General features: G+C 41.7%; 1 protein-coding gene across 2 annotated transcripts in view; it reads left to right on the top strand.

Moving 5' to 3' along the window:
- Positions 1-1220: 1220 nt before the first annotated feature.
- UBE2U (ubiquitin conjugating enzyme E2 U) overlaps positions 1221-15366 on the top strand; it is a 31408-nt gene continuing 17262 nt past the window's right edge. Inside the window, exons 1-7 of one of the 2 annotated variants that reach the window (XM_061630502.1) lie at positions 1221-1520; positions 1612-1749; positions 3751-3862; positions 6256-6348; positions 7314-7411; positions 9012-9138; positions 10992-11073. In XM_061630502.1, the coding sequence (XP_061486486.1) occupies positions 1684-1749; positions 3751-3862; positions 6256-6348; positions 7314-7411; positions 9012-9138; positions 10992-11073 (578 nt within the window). In that variant the 5' untranslated portion in view covers positions 1221-1520; positions 1612-1683. The remainder of the gene's footprint in view (positions 1521-1611; positions 1750-3750; positions 3863-6255; positions 6349-7313; positions 7412-9011; positions 9139-10991; positions 11074-15366) is intronic. The other variant, XM_061630503.1, reaches the window with a different exon arrangement.

Consider the following 15366-nt stretch of genomic DNA (forward strand, 5'->3'; position numbering starts at 1 on the left):
CTGCAATCTGTACATACCTCTCCCCAAAGTATTTCATAGCCAGAATCTAGCTGTTATACAATTTAGGTTCAGAATTTGGATCCTTTTTCCTTATCTGAAAATTGTAAATATATTTGATCACAGCCCCATGGAAGTGAAGCATCAAAGCTACATCTTGGTGTTGCTTTTGCAAAAATGCTTTTAAAGCAGAAAGGCTGTGATGTTGAGAACATATTTTTGCAATATTACTGGCAAAGACTGACTTTAATTACTTTAATTAATGGCCAACAGAATGATCTAAAGAAGCAAGTCTTACAGGAATAGTTTTATCTTGTTTTATGACTAATACTACATCCCCTTTAGGGTAAAGATGACACACTTGAATCCAAACACTTCATTCAACATTAGACTACAACAGAAACTACAATAAATAAACTACTAAGAAAAAAAGCATAGCAAGGATGAAATGTGGGAGCATCTGCAAATTGGGGAAAGACTACAATTCACAAACTTTAAATTGGCCAGTGAACCATGCCAAAAACATATTTGTGCATGCAGTGGCCCTCTGCCACAACACAGGAATAAACATATCTACGTTCTCACATGCATCTCTAAACAGATCAAGGCAAAAATATGCAACACACTTAAAACACTCTCATGCACATAACCCACATTCACATTTTCTTGCACACACCACCCTCCATGTTCAATAAGCCACAACAGAATGGAGAGGAATGTTGTTTCTATTTCTCTTTTATAGATGTGCAAAAATATATAAAGCATGGAGCAACTTGACCATGTGTTCCTCAGATCATCGATGTGTGGAAAAGCCATAATGGGCAAGTTCCCCTTTGACCCATTCACATTTTGACATCATGTGGAACTTTTCCATCAGGGTGCTCTGCTAATATGCACTTCAAGTCTGGTCTTGATGCTCTGACCCTTAACCAGTCGACTACCTTGGCCCCTCTTGCTGCTGCTGCTGCTGGAAGTTGTGCTATAGTTGTTTCCTACAGCAGGCTACAGGGGAAGATGGGTGAGGGGATTGGTAAAAGAATGGGATGGGGTGCTTAAAAGCTCCATTTTAGCTCTGTGCTCCATTGCATTTATAGACACCGTTTCTAAGCGCTTCCTGTGAGCTCTTCTGTAATCTGATTCCGACAGAAGGTAAGAACTGCCGTTACAAGATCTGGATAAAAGGCTGCCTCTGATTGGAGGAAGGGAAAAAAAGCAAACAGACCTGTACGGATTGGTTGGGGAAGCACTAATGAACCAAGCAGCATCTCAGACGAAAGACAAGCTGCTGTTGCTAGGTTACATTGCGTACAAAAAGTGTGGCCTAGTTCTTGTTCTGCTGTTGTACGTTCTCCTTACTATGGATGCTTTCCGTGCCTGTCGCTTCCCTGCTATCTAAAAATAAGCAATGGGTCATGGTTGTCCTTTTCGTTGTGCTGTCCGTCCCTCAATTGTGACTACATAAAAGCCTGGAGAGTTTCCTTTGCTGTGTTTCAGATTCTCTGCTTCAGGATTGCCCTGCCGGGGTAATTTTCTATTTACCATTATTTGCAAATCCCAAGTCAATTCAGTTTGAAAGGCCGTAACGTTCTAACTCTTTATTTCTGTGGTCTTCAGGACAAATTCTTATTCTGTTTGAAACCCACTTCATTTCCCTTGAAACTACGAGAACACATACGTGCCAGTGTGATGCACTCAAGAGCTTACTTGTTGCTGGAAAGAGAGTTTGTGGAATATGAAAAAGCCAGGATCTTCGTGAGTACAATCAGACCCCCCCCATTTGTTTTCAGGGGTCAAAATTGCTAACATTGTATTCGTTGTCATTATAACCCTCCCTGTCATTATGACTTAGGAACATTACAGAGCTGGAATGTCTCTTCTCTACTGTACCATATATAGAGAGAATTTATATATATATTTCACATGGTACCATGTACAGCCTCTAACTGGATGAAGAAGTGCACTAGAAATATTTTAAATAACAATGATGAGGCAGAGAGGATTATTACCTTAATTTTTTTAAGAAAAAAGATGGGAGGCAATATATGAATTATGCATTAATTTTGAAACCAGATGATTAAAACTGTATGTTACATGGATCTTAACTAATCCTCTGTGAATGGAAAGGATCCTTCCATGTGTGGAAGGGAGAGGGATCCAGCATAGGCTCCCGCTGGAGTATCAAGTAAAGTGGCATTTTTTGCTGATCTCACCTCCCCCCTGTACTGCCTCACACGCTCCTCCAAAGAGCCCCCAACCCTCCAGATCACATTTTTTCTTTTTTAATAATTTTATTCCTATTTTTCATAGTACAAATAAGTATACTATACAGCCGTCTCTAGAACAGATTTTTAAGGGGCAACAGGGCTCTAGGAGAAAGGGGAGATAGTGAAAGTCATCTCCCCCCTTCTGCATGCAGGAGCATCCCATGAGCAGAACTCTATACATGAGGTGCTCCTGCCTCCAGAAGTTAAGTTAGGATCTAAGGCTGCAGACACTCTAGCTACTTCAAAAGCAGCCAGACCATGTTCTCTACCTTTGGTTTAAAACATGTTTAAAATGTTTTTGCCCATGGCTGGACACATCTCCTTTCCCTGCTGCTGATCTCAGACCTTTTAGGACCGCCCATGGCAAAGCATTGGGCCAATCACTATCTCTCTCCAACCTACAGCAAAACTTTTTCATTGGAAAAACCATGGAGTAGCGGTGAGTTGATCTACTGAACAGTTTTGATTTCAGCTTCAAGCTGATTTCACTGAGAAATACACTGGAGCTGCATTTCCCCAGGTTTTGGAGTAAAAGGGGGCACAGTTTGACTAGTGTCATGTGTCTCCGATTTCAGAAAACAGAGCTGGAGACACACTGAAGCCAGCACAACCACAAGTGTGTCTCTGCCCTAAGCCTCTATCTCCCCCCTCCCTTTTTCCGAAAAAGACCCAGTTTTCTTTCTCATGTGTTTTGAAGTACCAGGAGCTAGTTTACTACAGCCTCAAAAGTTGTTCTGCTATAGTGCTTAGTATGGTATATAAGAGACCATCAGCCCATCCTTCTCTCCATCTCCTAACGGTAAGGTTGCCATGTTTCAAAACTTCATGTCAGGCAGACATGAAGTCTTACTGGTGCAGGCTTTTGCAGCAAAACACTACCATGATGGGGGCCAACTTCCAGTACAGAGGAGGGGAACCTTTTTCAGCTGAGGGCTGCATTTCCTTGTAGGCAACTTTCCAATGGGTCCATGGCAGTGGTGGGTGGGAACAGATGCAAAAGTGGCCTATATGGATGTGACTTTTACCTTTGTATTGTAGGCTACATTTCAGCCACATGAAAGCCAAAGACTTGCATGTCAATTTTTAACTACTGCATGGGCCTTTTGGTATTCCCTCTAAATGAATGAAGCTTGCCCAAATGTTGCGGTTACACACTCTCTCCACCTCGTCCCGTCCTCTTTCGTGTACCAGGAAAGGTGAATGAAAGCTTTTGGTTTAATTTTGGACTGACTAAAGTTCTTGATGATGTTTGAGCCCCAGGAACTGTGGTTTGTTTAAACTATGGTTAGTGAGAATAAGCCAGGATCAGACTTTGGTTTCAGGGCCTGGCTTGTTCTCACTAGCCATGATCTAATCAAACCGCAGCTCAAAAATCACAGGGAGCTGTGGTTAGTTTAAAAGCAAAAGCTTATGTTTTCCTCTAGTGCATAACAAAGAAGAAAAGAGGAGTTCTCATTAAGTCTGAATGAGGCTGTTTTTCTTTTCTTAGGGCATTTCTATTGCTCCTGTGGCAGACAGCTTGATGGAATGGGTAGCTGAAATTGAAGGACTGAAGGATTCTCTATGGGAAGGTAGCCATCCAGTTTCCTCGACATTTTGTGGTACAGTGTGAATGTGGTATTTTTAATCTACCATTATTATTGCTTGCCAAATATATAATCCTTTACATATACAGTAGGGCCCCGCATTACGACGTTCCGCTTTAAGGTGTTTCTCTGATGCAGCGCTTTTCATTTTCAATTTTAAAGGGTTTTTTTCCCCTTTTGCGCCGTTTTTCACCGTTTTTGCGTCATTTTTGCACGACGCGGCCCATTGAAGTCAATTTAGGAGTAAAGTATTATCTATTTTTGTTTAAGACATCTGACTGACCTATAACCCCAGTGAACAAATCGCACGATAATATTTAGTGCACACAACTTTATTATGTCATATAGTACATTTCAATAGAGAAATGAAGCATATATGTGTATCATTGGACATAAAAATTCCTAAGGTAGCAGTTCTTAACCATGTGAGTAGTGCCAGTGAATTCACCACAAGTAAGGAACATAAGGAGCTGCCTTCAACTGAGTCAGACCAGTGGTCCCATCTAGCTCAGTATTGTCTGCACTGACACAGTTCTCCAAGGTTTCAGGGAAGAGACATTCCCAGCCCTACCTGGAGATGCCAAGGACTAAACATGGGACCTTCTGCATGCAAAGCAAATGCTCCACCTCCAAGCTATGGCCCTTCCCTAATAGTTGTGGGAAGTAGTTGTGTTAGAAGAAATGTAATGTTTCTTAAACCTCCCAGAGGCAGTGTCTGAAGAGGCAGGAAGAAATATTACATCTCTGTGTTCTGATGATTTGTCTCACACTCCGGTACCTTGTGCTTATGCAGCCTCTCAACATGGTTTAGATACAATGCTCCAACAGGATGAATAATAATTGGCATAAGACCAGATATATTTTTGAGTAACATAGGCTGTAAGCTAGCAGACTGCAGTCAGGGTGGCTCAGACATAAATCCTACAGCATACACAGAGCAAATTGACTTTCAGATGTCATACCAAATGTTTCTTTGGCACAGTTGCCCCCCTCAAAGCAACAAAATCTGTGTAGGCTGAGGGAGAGTCATCAAAGACATGAGTGCAACTCAGAATAAGGAAAAACGAATAAAAACAAACAGAACTGAGGCAAGTCAGGATCCCAAGAAATAATCCAAGACCACAGTAGAAAACAAGAGAAGGAACACAGCCCAGACAGTGTCTGACCAGCCTGCTGTCCACCTCTTCCTGCTTCTTTATGTAGGGTTGCTGAGAGGCTCAGATCAAGCCAGACAGGGTGTGGCGGTTCTGAAAATTTCCCACCACAGTGTAAAGTAAGTTGGGAGTGAATCCTGAAGCAAGTTACTCCAACAGTTCCTATTCTATTGATGCTGTCAGTATTTTGAGGTAGCTGCTGAAGTGGCAGGAGTATTCTATCTATGCAGGATCTTTATCATTTCTGTATTCCTCTTCCAACTGAGATCTGTACTATATAGCAATTCCCACTATACTGAATGAGGCCCACAATTCAATGCAGGTATGTGGATATAGCTCCTCCTGTGCTTTCATATATTACATTGCAAGTTCAATCTTAATTTTGCTAAAACTTTGAAATGAGATGTCACCATGCCGAAATGTTTCATGTGATAAACTGAATCACTAGAAGGGGGGAAAATTTCAGTAACCTTTTGAAATGACTGCACTTGTATTGACGGTTTTGCAAATGTTCAAAAGTAGCTATTTACAATTATGAAATATCAAAGCATAGATTTTAATACATTTTTACCTCTATGTAAAATAGTATATGAACTTTTAACATAATCAGTTCTGGCCTGCATCTCTATTTGCTAATTCAGAGGTACCCATCAAAACCGTAGACCAGCCATCCCCAACCTGATCCACTCTAGATATTTTGGGCTACAATTCCCATCACTTTGCACCATTGCCCATGGTGGCTGGGACTGATGGGAGTTGTAGTCCAAAACGTCTGATGGACACCAGATTGGAGGGGGCTGTCATAGAGGTATATGTAGGGTCATTGTTACATTGCAACCCAGGCACTGTATACACCCCTTTAAATCCCCTGATGGACCTTAGGCTCCTTCTGCCCATTTCCTTCCTGGTCCTGTCAATTTGCTTTCCTCCCATACTTGTTGTGTGGCACATTTGAAGTCCTGTTCACCACAGCAACTGAGTGAAGGAGTGGGCAACAAGACCATGAAGAGAATGGGTGGGAGGAGCTGCGGCTGCCTTGTCTCCCACTGCGCCAGGGGAATGAAAGGTATGCATCCGGTATCTGGCACTGCAAAGTAGCAACCCTAGCTATAAATATCTGAAGGGATGTTAATGCACACTTACTTGGAAGTAAGCCCTATTAAATTCAGCAGGACTTATTTCCCAGTAAACGCATATCTTTTTAGGCTACCTATGTGCTTATCTGTCATGAAAATCCTTGTTTTTCTGTATTAGGAGCTGAACTCCAACTGTCATTGAGGTACACTGAAGACTACAACAGAGTCCCTCCAAGTGTCACTTTCAACACTATTCCTTTCCATCCCAATGGTAAGGATGGCATTTAAGGTGGTGTCCCTCCTATGGGGATTGCTTTGTAGCACAGGCTGGGTGACCTCAACCCAGTTTTGCTCCTATATTTCAGAGAGTGGTTGCACTTCAGAGCATGTTTGAGCAGCTAACTAACACTAACAAGGGTAGGAATCTATTTACTTGTTAATTTTTTCTAAGGAGCGTAGAGCTGCATTTTTAGCCTCACAACAACCCTGTGAGGTGGGCTAGGCTGAGGGCAAACTTCACAGATGAAGACAAAGCCAGCTGTAGTCATTACACCAGTTGTAGCTTTCTAATAACTTTCTACTTGATAGCTGAATGTCCAGTGTAGAAAACTCTTGTGAACATGTACACCATCCAAATGAGACAGAAGTATTGTTGGTTGGTAGTCTGCCTGATCCAGAAATAGGCGTACAGATTGTTTTGCACACAGCTACAGTACTGCTGAAGACTCAGTTTCACAGCTTTGGGGTCTTCATTGATCCTGCCCCAGTTCTTAGGGCCTCAACTGGCAGCAATGACTAGCTGTGTCCTTTATCAGCTTCGGTACTCCAGCTGTGTCTTTTCCTCCAGGTCAGACCTGGCCACTACAGTTCATGATCTAATAACCTCTAGACTTGTCTACTGTAAAGCACTCTACATGGTGCTGCCCTTGAAAAGCATCGAGAAACTTCAGTTGGTGCAAAAAAAGCACTGCAAGGTCTTCTATGTTTACAGGCTCAATATTAGGTAATGGGTCTTATTTTTAAAGCACTTAATGGCTTGGGACATTGATAGCTTAAGAATGGCCTTCTTCCCATATGGATTTTTATGCATGTCTTTCAGTATCAGAGGTTCTGCTCCATTCCCCCACCACCTCCACCAGCTAAAGTTTGTAGGTAGGAGCAGTTCAACTGTCTAATTGGCATACAAGTGATATGAATCTCCATTTTGAACATTAACTATTTTGTCCCCCATCCAAGTGGACCCACAGTCTGGGAAACCTTGTGTGGATTTTCTAGATGATCCTACCATGTGGAACACCAACTTTACGATGACTAGTATCCTACTTAGTATCCAGGTAAAGAATGAGCTGTGCAATTATTTATCTTACTTTTCATTTGTTAATGAAAGAATTAGGATTAGGTTTATATATGCATTGCCAGGTTCCAAACAGCTACTTGGGTTCATGCAAGAGGCTTACATGAGTCCAGTGAAGTTGTTACTTTTTCTTTCTTTCCTTAAATAGCTGTTCCCCCCCCTCCATATGTTGCAAACTGTTTTGGAAGCTTGCCTCAATTTCAAAATATTCAAAATCAGATTGCCATATAGTAGGGGAGGGGAGCGAAAGGGGGGAAAGTATACCCCCCCCCGTTTCACATAATTATTTTCTCAGTCCTTTGGCTTCAAACCTAAATTGTATTTGTGTGAAGCAACAACAGTTATTCATATATCTGCTTCACTTAGCCCCATAGGAATTTGCCATCAATTTTCATAGTCAGAACATGGAACTCAGAATGAAAGGAAATCTGTTTCAATTGATGGGAAAGAAGTTGTTGTTGCTTTGGATGTAATATGAACAACAGTTTGCTACAGACTTGTTTCTTTGACTCCATTTTTCAACTAAGGTATGAAATGTGAAACTAAGTTCACATTTTCATTGTGTTCATATTTTCACCTCATTTTGTTCATATGCTCCCTTACTCTTTATTAGTCTGGTTTGATACAGTTTTGACAAAACTGTTGTTAAAAGCAGTAAAATAAAAACAGAAATAAACCATCTGTGAAAGCTGTAGTAGTAGCGACAGTTCTTAATTTTGATATGAATTTTATTTGGATATGAATGATGAACTTGTTCCTGACAGTGCTTCACTGAAGAAGATGGATAGTCCAATTTCAGTTTTTCCCAGCTCTCTCTTTCAGATGTTTAGACTGTTTCAGTCACTCTGGTTCAGAAGACCAGTATGTTTAGAGGGAACCAGTGTTGGCAGTATAATCCACATGACTAACTTTTTATCATCATACATTTTTGAGTGCCCTGTGACAAAATGTGCCTGCATTTCTTTGGTACTGTTCAAGGACACCAAGCTGAGCACTGTTGGGTGAACCTTGAGAAAAAGCTGTGGGGAAAGAAATGCCAAGTCTCTGTGCAGCCCGTTTAAGTGCAGAGGCTCCTGCCATGCCACAAGCAAGGCTTGAGGCTTTTGCATGGCAACCTAAGGGCCACTGGGGTATGCAGCATCCAAGGCCCCACACACATATGCACTTGAACTAGGAGTAAAAGGAAGCATTGTGCATGGTGGGGCCTGCACCACTCACTGCAGTAAGGGAGTGGAGGCTGGGTAATTGGCTTCCTGTGAACTGGTTCAAGAGCAAAGAAGTAATGCATTAATCTGATTCACTTCTCCCTCCTCCACGCATTCTCCTTGTCTGCCACTCAGCCCTGGCAATCCGGTGGCAGTTAAGGAGAACAGAGGAGAAAGGAGGGAGATGTAAACCGACCACATCCCTTTATTTCTGCGTACACACATAGAGCAGGATGTGTCCCCCATGTCTTCCAAAGAAGCCATTTGGATTGTGTTTGTAACTTACTTTACATGCATGAAAACAGTTTTACTTTCTGTAGGTTCTGGTGATTGATAAAGCTCTACAAACTGGTACGCACATGTATCTTCTCACAGGTTTTGCTGTCTAATCCAGTTTTGAAAGACGCAGTGAACCCAGAGGCAGCTAAAATGCTGTTGAACAATTATCCACTGTATAGAGAAAGAGTTATAGAGTGTGTCAAAACTAGCCAGCACCTAGAAGGTAATAAACCTCCATGCTTTATGCTTTTAGTCATAAATATATTCTTTGAGCACCATGAGGAGTTTTAGAAGAAACCCTTTAAATGGCTTTCTTAGAAAAACCACTATTTTACACACAGCAGTAAATTTTAATTAGTGTGATTGGCAATGTAACTTGAGTATGGGCTCTCTAAGCAGGTCTGTGATCTCACAAAGCATATTTGCCAGGCGGTGTTCAAAGGTGATGCCGAGGTCATGAGCTAGAAAATGAGGCAAGAGTAACACTGATATTAAAGCAAGTTAGGGTGGTTACACCAGTGATTTCTTCAGATGCCATATTTACCCAATGGCATCACCCACAGTGAGAAGTAAGCACACAGCAGTACTGCCGTTTTGCTACTATTTTATATTGTGGTTTGAGCCCAAGTAAATATTGAGATTGGAACTGGGATGTTCTCTGAACCTTCCATGTTTTCTGATCTCATCTGAACAGATCAGAGACATGCCTGAATTATATTACATTGGAATATGCATAGTTCTGGACCACACCCATAAATTGGACCACCAACCAGGGCTGTGGAGTCGGTATGTCAAACCTTCGACTCCAACTCCTCTATTTTTCTACTGTCCGACTCCTTCATAAATGGCAAATGTATATTAATTTTTCTACTGTCTGACTCCGACTCTGACTCCTTCATAAATGGCAAATGTATATTAATGTATTGATATTAATAAATTAATATTAATATTAAAATATTAATTTTATTTTGAAGTCGGAGTCAGTACATTTCTACCGACTCCGACTCCACCCAAAATTGCTTCCGACTCCGACTCCACCCAAAATTGCTTCTGACTCCGACTCCACGACTCCAACTCTGACTCCACAGCCCTGCCACCACCAGGGTGCTCTGGTCTTTATATGGCAAGACCTTATGTGCGCATTCGTTCTTTGAGGTCGTGTTTGACTCGTAGAATTTTTCAGTCCTTAGGGAAGCATTTGTCTGTTGTGTTGGTGTTGCCTTCTGTGAATAGTCAGGCTCTGGATATTGTCTTCCTACCTAGCTTATAGGCTCCTATTACTACTCTTTTCGGAATACCTGCTTCTGTTGCAAGCAGAGTTTCCTGGGAAATTATGTCCTCTTTGGAGTACCTCATTACTACACTCTGACCCTCAACCCACATGGTGAAGGCAAAGGCTTATAGATTTGTTACAGCAACATTTCCTCTGAATGTGCTTTCTCAAAGGAAGAGGCAAGCCTTCCCATGAAGGTGTGAAAATAAATAAATCCAAATGAAGTTGATGGGGCTGACTTTTTCAGGTTAAAGTGTTTATGACTGGAGGGGTGGGGATGACATGGGGTAGCTGTATCATTACCAGTGTACACTGTGCTTCCTGGGTCAGGTAATTGTTTTATTTCTGTACATGTGATGTGAATTGGATTGTTCAGACTGCTTAGAACCAGTTCAGATCCTCACTGACCCGATGCAATTGCCTGTGAGATGGCACTAAATGTGGGGCAGTCTCAAAAGCCAGACGGGATCAAAACAGGCACTAGTTGCATGTACTAGTGTGTGTACATAATGGGCAGATAGTTGGCCACTGCAGTTTGAATGATCATTGCAGTACTTTCTTCAAGCTGCTGTGATGGTGCAAACATGGAAAACATGGAAGGTGCATGTCCACCTCCCAGAACCATTACATCCATGCAGTCTTGGCCAGGTTCTGAGGCCACTGCCACCCCTATGCATGGGGCTCAACCAGCATCTGAACTGGTTATTAGTGTGCCATTCAGGTGGCATGATATGATTGTAAATGTGCAGCAGACCATTAACGATAAGCAAGGCACATATTTTAAAAAGTTGCTCTTTTTGTAGCTATTCCGAGCAGTTTGGGAAGATCTGCCTTGTCACTCAAGTTTTTCCATAAATCCGAAACATGCATTCCTGTCCAAACAAGGTAATAAATTATTATTACTGTGCTGTAAATAGGCCACAAAGAACCTCAAGTTTTATAACCATTCAAATTATGGTAACTATATAAATTAACTCATTTAGTATATACCTGGCTAGTTGATTAAATATCCCCTTCAATATTAGACAGGCGCCATCTCTGTTATCTTTTTGGCGCCTAAGACCTTCCTCTTTCAACAAGCCTTTTAAGTAGAGACCTTATCTCAGTCTGCATCAGTGTTGGAATTGCTTTTAAGATGTTTTTAAAGCTTTTTCTAAAAAAGATGTTTTTAAATAAGTTTTGTTTTAATATGTTTTTAAAGATGTTTTGTTTTAATATATTTTAATGTCTGTTTTTGTGATGTTTTAGTGTTTTTCTTTGCCGCCATGGACTCCTACTGGGAGGAAGGGTGGGATATAAATTAGTAGTAGTAGTAGTAGTAGTCGTCGTCATCATCGTTGTAGTAGTAGTAGCAAAAATATTAAGCTACCCTTCAGAAAAAAATCTTGGTGGAAAAAGTAAAATGATAGAAATAATAAAGATAGAAAACCACTAAAAGATGAAATAGCAGAAGAAGCATTAAATAAACCATAGATATTTAGCAAAATGGACAAAACCATAATTAAAAACAGTGTTCGCTATGGATGGGTTTGGGCATAGTGGCTAAACCATGATTTGGTGTTACATGCATGAGCCTATGTAAGCTCATCCTCAGGCGCTCTCCCTCTCTCCTCCTACAGTGTGGCTTGGAGGAGGGGGGGAAAACAGGTTTCAGTATTCCATTCCATAATTCATGGCTTATCACTACATACGAACCAGAAATTGTGGTTTAAAATAAACTCTTGTCACTTGCAAAACAAGGCAGCTTCAAATAATGGCTTATAAAACTAGCTTGTGTAACAAACTAGCGTTTGTTTTAAACCAAAATTCCTGGTTTGTACATAAGTTCTAGTTTAATCCTCTCCTGGCCACCTGGAATGGGGGGAGTACTTGAGTCTGAGGCTTGTGCATGTAGTGCTAAACCATGGTTCAGTATTTCATGCAAACAGGTCCTATATGTTGCAGTGCCCAGACATTCTATAGATGAGGTACTGTGACCAAAAAGGTTGTCTATCTCTGGTCACCACCTGCCTAACATCAGATGTTGGAACATGGAAAAAAGATTCCAAGGACACCTGCACACTTTGGACAGGCTCATGTCATTAAAAATGATCTTTCAGGTACCTAGGCCCCAAGCTATTTAGGGCTTTATAGGTAGTCACCAGCACTTTCAATTGCGCTTAGACCAGCCATTTTCACTGTTTGAGAACTGGCAAGATATGATCATACAGCCGGTACAAGTTAGTAACCTAGCAGCTGCATTGTGCAGTAATTCAAGTTTCCAGAAAGCCTTCAGGAGTAAATAATGGAATAAGTTGAATAATCATACATCCCTATCTATGCACATACCCACATAACTATAAGGAAGCTTGCCCCTGTTCAAAAGCTTGAATTGTGTGGTATGCCAAATCTTGGCACTGTCATTGTCCTTAACCATTCAACAACATTATCATTCCTATAGTCCTTTCCCCACATAACAGAACCTAATATACTTGTAGGAATACAGCACAAGTGCAGCTCTTTTAGGTAAGGTTTGCCTTAGAATCCACACAGATCTGCAGAGCCCCTGGCACAGCTTTCCTGTATTTCAGAATTTGAAAGATTTGACCTACAGCACTTGGTTATGGTAGGAAAGCATTAGGGTGACTGGAAGGGTGAAAAGCTGTAGAGTTGAAGATACTAGGAAAGTAAAGAGGTGGTATCGTTGCTGTTAATAGCAAAAGAAGGGTTCAGAGTTGAACTATTTCTCACAGCTTTAAATAAAGGGAAAAGTATAAAGTCTTTGAAGAGCAGCTGCTAACATCTTACAGGACAGCAGAAGCAAAAGAGAAGGAAAGAGCAGGGCAAGAACATCAAATAAACCAAGAATAATGATGGCCATTGTGCTCAAGATCCTTGTCATTTTATAAGATAGTACGTTGCTAGTTTCCTTCCTCCTGAGTTTGTTGATGCCTGCTGAAATATTTGTGATAGCAGTAAGGCCAGAGGGCTTTTTGGAGCTCATATGTGTGTCTCTCTTTCTGTCTTTGGCTTATTTATAAAATTATGTTGGTGCTTTTATTTTTAATTACTCAATTATGGTGATTCATTGATAGGCCTATTTTACTGAAGCATGTCCAACATGAACAAAACAATGCATAAGGCTGAGAGCCCTGAGGGCTAGCTGCACAAAGGCTGCATACTATGTCGCCTGCTTTCTCATAGTTTTCCCCTCTCCTAGACAAAGGAGGCTCCAGATTAGTTTTCCAAGGGGAGAAAGCCCATTCTTTTTTCTTCACTTGCACAGAAAGGAAGGAAAGTGTCCACCCCCCAGCTCTTACCTGTTTGATTAAAGGACACAACTATACTTTTTTCTTCTGTACAGTGGCGAGTGTACCTTGCTTTTGAATTTCTATGAGAAGGCATCACCAGTCCTATTTGTGTGTATGTTTGTGATTTTATTTTTATTTTATTTATTTATTATTAAATTTATATCCTGCTCTTCCTCCCAAAGGAGTTTCTTTATCAGAGGGAGAGGGGGAAAGCTTTCAATGTGAGTCTCAGTAAAATTGTGGGGATCTTTAAATGTAACTCTAGCCATATAAGAGCCACTTTTCTGTGAGTGGCTCCTGCATAGCAGGGATAGTATTTAAATTACTCATCCGCATGGATGAAGGTCCATTGTGCAGGTCCCAGCAATGGAATCAGAAACTTACTGGGAGGTGGAGTATATGAAAGACCCACACAATCAGCTGCTGCTAACATTGATTGATTGAACATTGATTTGCTTCTTTGCAAAGTTTTCACATTTACCTTTTGGGGAAGGGGGATTATTTAACCTTCACCCACACTTATTGTGTAGTAGTATTTGCAGAAAAGAATTCCAGGTGAACTCAGCACAGGCAAGATGTATCATGGTTGCTAGGGGAAAAAGAAGGGCAAACTATGGAGATTCCAAGGACTAGGGAAAAAAAGATGTAGGAAAAGTGCACTAAAGGGAGGGGGAAACAGCAGCTCTTTAGGCCCCAAGGATTCCTGTTGCCTGGTGTCCAATCAGTCACAGCTCTGACTTCACTCATTTGCTAACACTGACAGGCAGGAGACGTCAGGCTGGCTCATTTCATGGAAATCACTTAGAAAGGTACCTGCACATTTTGCTCCAAAGCTTTCTAGGAGGGCTACAGACTTACTTTTTGTTTTAAATGAAACCTCAGATTCTGGGCTATGTGTTGGGGTGCCATTAAAGGCCTTTATGGGTACCATGGCACCCATAGGCGATGGATTGGCAACCCCTGCAATAACACCTCTGTGCAGTTGGTTTCACAATTTTATTACCATGTCCAACATCCAAAGATCTCAAGGCAGGTTACAGTTAAAATTTTGTTCTTGTAAGAAGGTATCCCATCCAGTGCCAACAGGAGAGGTTGCATCACCTGCGTCACTGACACCACCACCACCACCCTCCTCTCCAGGGCTGTGGCCCTTCCTCTCTCTCCCCCTTAACTAACTTCTTCTTTCTTTCCCTTATGGCTCCAGCTCCTCCTCCTCCATCTTGCAGTTCCATTAGAAGCAGCACCACCAACAACAACAAGGCCAACCGCCTCAACCTCCTGCCTCATTCTAGGAAGGACCAAGCGAATGTCTCCTCACAACAAGGGATTCTGGCCAGAGTGGCCATGAGACTCCCTGTGCACCACCATGCTTTTCTGGGGCTAAAAATTATGCCTACAGTTAGAAAGGGAAACATACAGTTCCAGTCACTTTAAACTTTGCCCCCTAATTTTAGCCACCATTTTTGCCACTGTAGCAGCCCACAGTGGTAGCACAGACAGTCTCACCGCCACTCTACCCAGAATTCTTCACTCTGTAGAAGGATCCCCTTGGCCTTTCGCAGGAAGGGAGAGGTGGAGAGCCTCACCAATTGGCCAAGGAATGGCTGGGGCAGTTAGGCCGCTGCCAACCAAAAGGAGGGGGTTCCTAGTGCCACCACAAAATACACAGAAAAAGTCACTACCCAAATTTGGAAAGAAAAATGAAAAGCACTGTGGCATGCAGCTGAAATGAAAACTAGCAAAATATACCATGATGACAGGCAATGGAAAATGACACAATAATACAAAGATATTATGTTGCTGCTTCCGAGCCAAAGCTCCAACCAGCTTGCCGACAATACGATACTCCTCTTGCATCTTCCGCACATCAGCATAATTCCACACAAAA

This window comes from Rhineura floridana, chromosome 6 (assembly GCF_030035675.1).
Source record: "Rhineura floridana isolate rRhiFlo1 chromosome 6, rRhiFlo1.hap2, whole genome shotgun sequence".
NCBI classification, from domain to species: Eukaryota; Metazoa; Chordata; class Lepidosauria; order Squamata; family Rhineuridae; genus Rhineura; species Rhineura floridana.